At 35.7% G+C, this 6,784-nt stretch overlaps 1 protein-coding gene across 1 annotated transcript; it reads right to left on the bottom strand.

The window, feature by feature from the left end:
* Window positions 1-1,978: 1,978 nt before the first annotated feature.
* LOC149226256 (uncharacterized) lies at window positions 1,979-2,519 on the bottom strand. The gene is made up of 2 exons (XM_089380151.1): window positions 2,209-2,519; window positions 1,979-2,123 (listed from the first exon to the last, which is right to left on the bottom strand). Exons 1-2 carry the CDS (start codon window positions 2,517-2,519, stop codon window positions 1,979-1,981), a joined length of 456 nt encoding a protein of 151 aa, XP_089236277.1.
* Window positions 2,520-6,784: the final 4,265 nt, after the last annotated feature.

Raw genomic sequence — 6,784 nt, 5'->3', positions numbered from 1 at the left:
ACCCATCAATGCCTTTACCACGCCTTGTTGGACAAGCAAGTCATGCATTTTCACCTTCCAGATCTCAAAATTATTTTTTCCATTAAACTTCTCAATTTCAAACCGGGCACTCTGAGTTTTCGCCATCTTGTATCAACCAAAAAAACACAATAATCTCCAAAAAACCAACTTTAAATAAATGAAGTTTGTGTTTAAAAAAAAAAGATGCCTTTGCCTTTAAAAAACAAACAAATATCTGCCTTTTGTACTTCACATACAAATTTCTGCCATATGCACTTATATGCCTTTGTTTTGTTTTTAAAAAAAAGTTTCTGCCGTTGTACAATAATGGCGACAAGCATGTGAACAGTGGCGTGGAAATACTCCGCACTTGCTGCGTTAATATATATGCATTGCCATAAACTTTAATGACATTATCATTGTCGTGACAATGTTCAACCATAAGTCATATACCTTCACCCCACCATATGCGTTCACCCACTTTAATCTTAATCCACCATGTAACATATGTGTATAATATATGTTTATATCTCAACAACCAAAAAATGGCGGACGGGAGTAATAGAGACGTTTATTTTATTGCCTTAATCCAAAACAACAAAAAAAAATACCTTGAAGCTAAAAAACTTGGATTGAACACCAATTCGGCAGCGGGACTCACCCTTCGCTCCAAAAGATTTCACGCCGAAGACAGCAATGAATTGGACTCCCACGCAGCAATCAAAAAACCATACGCAGCACTCCAGGCAGCACTCGATCAATACACAGCAGCAACAATCGATCAATACTCAGCACTACGCAGGTTAGACAACACCCTCCAGGCAGCACCATTCATTGAAACAAATAATCGGAATGTAGAAATCTTTTGCGCATGGAAGAAAGCTGGGAACTCTGAGCGCTGTTCTTCCAAATCAGTTTGTTGATTGCTGCACCTTCAGAACTCCACGCAGCACCAGCAACCAAACCAACTCCACGCAGCCAGCAACCAAACCACGCAGCACCAAGCAACACCTCCCCGCTCCAGCGCAACAGCAACGCCTCCACGCAGGTCTCCACGCACCAGCACGCGCTCCACCTCCAACTGCTCTGATACCACTTGTTGGAGATCAGATGCACAACTGATTATAAAACATATACACAGCAAATAAAATCAAGCACATAAACACAGAGGAATTTAACGTGGTTCACCCAACCAATCTGGGCTACATCCACCAAACATAGGCATCGGCAATTCTTTATTAATCAAACAGGAGATTACAAACTTAAATTAAATTCTCACAAACTCTCACACCCTCATAAAAAACAATCCGTATGGATACCTGTTATATAGCAAAGAGAATCTAACTGCCTCATAAATCCTCTCAACTCAAATTTAGGATGCATTAACTCCCTCCCAACAAACTGGAGCTAATCTAGGAACTAATTCCTATTGTTGTCATCTACTGAGATTTTGACTATCTTATGCAAAACAGAAAATCTCAACATTCTAAATCAATAAGTTTTTTTATTTACTTTGTAAAAATTTCTCTGGAGAGTGTTTGCTTTTTATTTATAAAGGCATAAATTACCCTGGACAGTATTTTTTTGCAAAAAAAAATAACAAACATAGATTACCCTCCAGATAAAACTGTGGCATCGCTAGCCAACGTCATTAAAACTCAATTTGTAGTAGTGCTAAAAACATGACATGTGCTTTCCTCGTAATCTAGAAAATTAGATTTTTCCACATTGTTCCAAACTTTCCTTTTATGTGGTCGGTTTTTTGGTTTTAAATCTGGTCAAAAACCTATACTTTTCAGTTTATGAGAAAAGAAAACCGTAGGCATCAATCAAATCATCCAAAAGAACAGTTCAAACTCTATTACAGTTTCATATCCTGCATTACAGCTCAACTTCCACAACGACAAGAAAGAAACATACATATTTTCCAATGTCCGTTAAAAAGGGAGACTTTTCAACCATTAAAACCTGTCATCGTCTAGATCGCATCTCTGCATTTAAGAGTCTTCCTCACGCCTTCAATTTCTGACAACGGAGTTAGTTCGTTCCGGCGGAGCTGCATGGCAATGAGCTCATGGGGTGGAATCATATTCCCATCAAAATCTCCATTCTCATCATCGTAACTGTTACCGTTATCAGATATTATTCCATGCGTTTTCTTCCAGAAATTTTTAATGTCCTTCCTTCTCTTCCCATATCATCTCACACAAGTCAGGGATATCCACAGAAGCAGAAGAACAATGCTTTCTCCTCTTATTATTCCCTCCATGAGATTTGGAAGTCTGCTTTATCCCTTCCTTTACCACTATATTCTCTTCCAATCCGTTACACCCATCCTCCAGAAAGTCCTCCGGCTTGGTCTCTGCATCAAGAGCAGCGCCCCATATATCTTTCTTGTTAAATTCTTCCATCGTCTCCGAGTTCTCAATGTTTTTGGATTGTTCGAAGCCAAAGAACTTGTATATATCATAGGTGTCCATATTTTTGGGTCTCCTCAGCATATAATTACTGCCATCCATGGCCACCAAAGTGCTCTATGCAATGTTTTCCTTCAAAATACCAAGGATCCTGCTTACAAATTTTCTTGTTCTTTGGCTTCTTCACAAAATATTACCAGCACTGCAATAACGCAACTCTTTTTCTTCATTCTACGAAGTAGGCAGAAGTCATAATCTATAACTCTGAAGGAATGAAATCAAGGTAACGAAATACTGAGAGTGGATTTGATGAGGTCTGAGCTCAATTTTCTGCAATTACATACATAAGAACGGTCAGACAGGCAATGCTTCTCCCCGAACCCAAAAATATGGTTTAATCCTTGAGAATCCTTAGAATTAAAACGGAATTCAGTGTATTACAATTCGATTGGATGCGTATGGTTGGGGCATGTGTGTTCCCCTCACCCTTCACGGCCCGATGCTTCCCGGATTCCCCCTTCATGTCCCTCTCAACAACCTAAACTCCCACCCCATGTGAACAAGTCCGCCAAGTCATACTCTTTAACAATGATACGGAAGTTATATATAAAAAAAAGGGTTGAAGTTATTGATTTATCCGTAACATGTTGCTTTTTCTTATTCATCACCTGCTGCATCTCTATCTCTTTATGGGATTTTGTTAGCTGTGATTTTGATATCACATACGCGTTCAGTTGACCAGATCTAGGGTATTGATATTTGAGAGAGTGAGTGCGCAATGGTAATGCGTAATAGGATGTATTTTCTTGTTGCGTCAGTTTTTCAAGATAATTTGTGTATAAAGTTTCGAAACGTTCAGCTATTTAAACTTCCAAGTTGATAGTTTTTAATAATAGTTTGAAATTAAAACGAATAAAAACTAGATAAACGTGATGATGATTTGAGGGAGTGAAAGACGGAGTGTGTAATAGAAATATTAGTAATGTAGAAAGAACGAAAAAAAAATTAAACAAAACACAAATCACTTTCATATTTTTATTGATCACAAAGTTTATGTATATATAGGATATAAATTATTGACTTTCACAAATCTAGATCCTATGAAAATGGATCTATGATTGGGATATGACACACAAAAATTCATACACATGAGAAACAACCACATCTAGAATAACACTTTGGAATACTCACTGACAATTTTTAATACACACGGAACACATGACATCGAAGCATTACTTCCAACAACCTCCCTTAATGATTACATGTTAAACATTGAAAACACATTCTAGCAACAAGGATAATCTATGTGTGACTAGTCTTCATCAACACTTACATCCACTCTATAATCTTACAAACACCGGTCATTCACCACCACATCTTCGAGCAGTCACTTGACCTCAATTTAAAATATAACCGCCTTTGACCATGGTTGATGAAATTTGCAAGATCAACAATATTAACAACTCGGCTCACTGGCACTTCAGCGATAAGATTCGTCAAGTAATGAACCATCCTATGGACCAATCACGTTATGTCAGATATTTTGCTTTCACTTGTCCGTCAATTGCTAGGATGGGGGTATGGATACTAAATGTGTTCAAAATTTGATCAAACAACTTGACCTTACTAACATATAAGAATTGATATTTCGAACATCGGGGCTTCTAGTTTAAGAACCACGAACTCTTTTTAAACAATATAATATAAATTTTACATATATAATCACTCAAAAGAATATACTACAACTTACATCACAAACTTACAAACAAATACAAAATCAATCCTATATTCATATCACCATTAATATCTCGACCTCCAATGGAAGTCTGCAATAGCACTTGAAATAGAGATTGCTACCTCCAATCAATTATGCTATAACACTTGAAATGGATTTTGGATCTTATAGCCCAATGTAAATACTTAAATCTAAGCAAATTGATCTAATAGACACAGTTCAATTTGGTGCCCTTCATTGGCACACACAATTTCTACCCATACGAAAAGTCTGAGTCCCTAAGAATGAAACTTGTCCTGTATTGATGTTAGGTTTCTGAGATATACTAAGGACAATAAAATTTATATCTGAATTAATTATATGCAAAGAAATATAGTTGATTGCTAAGGAGAAAGCAACCCTCTTATGAGAAAAATTGAACCCTTTCACTGATCTTTCCTCACTAAATATATAATAAATCCACAATCTCTCTGTAACAAATTACAACCCACCATCTCTACTGAAGGTAATTAAATCCTATTAAAAAGGATTTGCGTAAATGTAAAATAAGGTTCTAACTAAAAGCTAGTAGCAGATGGGGAGGAAGGCAAAGACATTTTCAAGTTTCCAATAACCAATTGTTGTAGGAGCAACAACAAATGATTAGGTGATTATGCTTGATTTGGATCTAGGTATAACTTCACTTATCATTCAACGGTCTCTTCTTCTATGAGCCCAACACAAGCAGGGAAACTATATACATTCGCCTGTAGCAAGATTAAAGTAGAGCTCTAAGATTTTAGGGCACTTTTTTTAGTAACTTGGAAAGCATAGTTTCCTAGTAAAATCACCTTCTACGAGAGCATTTGTAGACATCCCCATTGCCAAACTTTGTACCCCGCATGCATTCATGCATTCTTATATTTGTATCCACTCTTTAAACTTCTCCACAATAATGCGAAAGAACTAGAATTCATACTGCATACTGCCATCTCTCAGGATGGACTTCTCAAGTACACAATGTGCTCACGAAGGAGACACCAAAAGCGTACAAATATCCACGGGAAACTTCTCACATACTACCACACCTAAAGCACCTTGCAGATTTATGACTGAAATTAGGGTGGAGACTATCAAAAGAAGCCTGATAAAATCCATCTTTGTTTTTCTGGATCTCGATCACCACTCTCTTTTTTTGTAATTGAATGAAAATTCCACTAACACGACACAATGATCAATTTGCCAAAGGGACTCCAATCTACACAAAAAAACCCAAATAAATCTACACACTAGTCCTATGGATCAACCCTTACATCCTTCCATTTTCTTGATCCCTCTTGTGAGAGTGTCAGGATCAGATGAGATCTGATACCATATTGGAAGAATAGAAAGAGGGAGAAAATTACACACAATGCAAAGCACTCTCATATATTTATTGATCACAAATTATATATATATATATATATATATAGATATAGGACACAAGTTACTCACTTCGAAAAATCTAGAACCTAAGAAACTGGATCTATGACTAGAACATGACAGAACAACAAATTATACACATGGGAAATAACCATATCTAGAATAACACCTCATAATATTCACTAACAACTTGTAATACACATGGAACATATAACATGGAAACCTTACTTCTAATAAAAAATAGATATATTAAGACTTAATATTTATTATTTTAATTTTTTATTAAATTTTCAAATATCCACTATTTCAATTTAACATTCTACATAAATTATTCATTAAATAAAATTGAATAATGAATATTTTATATTATTCATTAAATAAAACTGAATAACGAATAAGAAATAGACAAATATGTGATGTCTTAGACTCTCGTCCACCATTTCGATATCGGAAAATTTAGGAAATTTCACAAACGAATTTTCATAGTATGTATTTATTATGCTTCTTTCTCAAGAAAACGAACTCATTGATAGATCGATATTTATGTTAAATTAAGTTTGTAGGTGCCGGTTGACTGGCTGAATGTGGTAGTGTAGTCTATACCAATTATATTGGCGGGTGGATCGACTTGATCCACTTCTATGTCGATTAAAGAAACAAAAAAAAAAGAGACAATTTGAGCTTCACCATTAATATATTTTTCTTTATACTCAATTCTGATTTTAATTTTTTCGAAAAATGATTTAAAGCGTGGATAGCCCATTTCACTATTATATACTAGCAACATAGATTCCAATATCTCAAACGTCATGAAATATTCTTCTTGAATCGTCACATCGATTGAAAGATTCCTCTAGGGGTTCCAGAAGGCCAGCTAGGGGTTCCAGAAAGCCGTGTGGGGCAATGAAGTGCCGTAAGAACTAGTGACAAGTGCCCACGGGTTGGTGTAGAACAAATTAGTTTAAAAACTCGCGATGAGTACCCACTGAGATCTATAGGATACCTGCATGCCGAAAGCATAAAAGTCTTAATCACGATAACTCAACCTATGCGAGTCGTGCGTTTATATCACATTGAAATTTGGAAGATCACAAGGTTTTCTATAGATGGAAATTTTCTATTATACAATTGTTGTTTATTTGTCTATAAGGCCAGTGGTTTTTCATGTATAGTGTAAAATTATATATATAACTAACATAGATGTATTTTAAATATGAATTAATATAAATCC

Source organism: Pinus tabuliformis, chromosome J, assembly GCF_031772625.1.
Source record: "Pinus tabuliformis cultivar Carrire ecotype Pingquan chromosome J, CPIR1, whole genome shotgun sequence".
In the NCBI taxonomy this organism is placed as follows: domain Eukaryota; kingdom Viridiplantae; phylum Streptophyta; class Pinopsida; order Pinales; family Pinaceae; genus Pinus; species Pinus tabuliformis.
The sequence above is the reverse complement of the archived record's forward strand: the minus strand, read 5'-3'. Positions and strand labels throughout refer to the sequence as shown.

Excerpts from the sequence above, each read along its gene's own strand:
- LOC149226256 (XM_089380151.1), bottom strand. The coding sequence starts at position 2,519 with ATGGATGGCAGTAATTATATGCTGAGGAGACCCAAAAATATGGACACC. Across the intron at positions 2,124-2,208 it reads TCTGTGGATATCCCTGACTT|TTACGATGATGAGAATGGAG; the intron begins GTGTGAGATGAT and ends TAACGGTAACAG.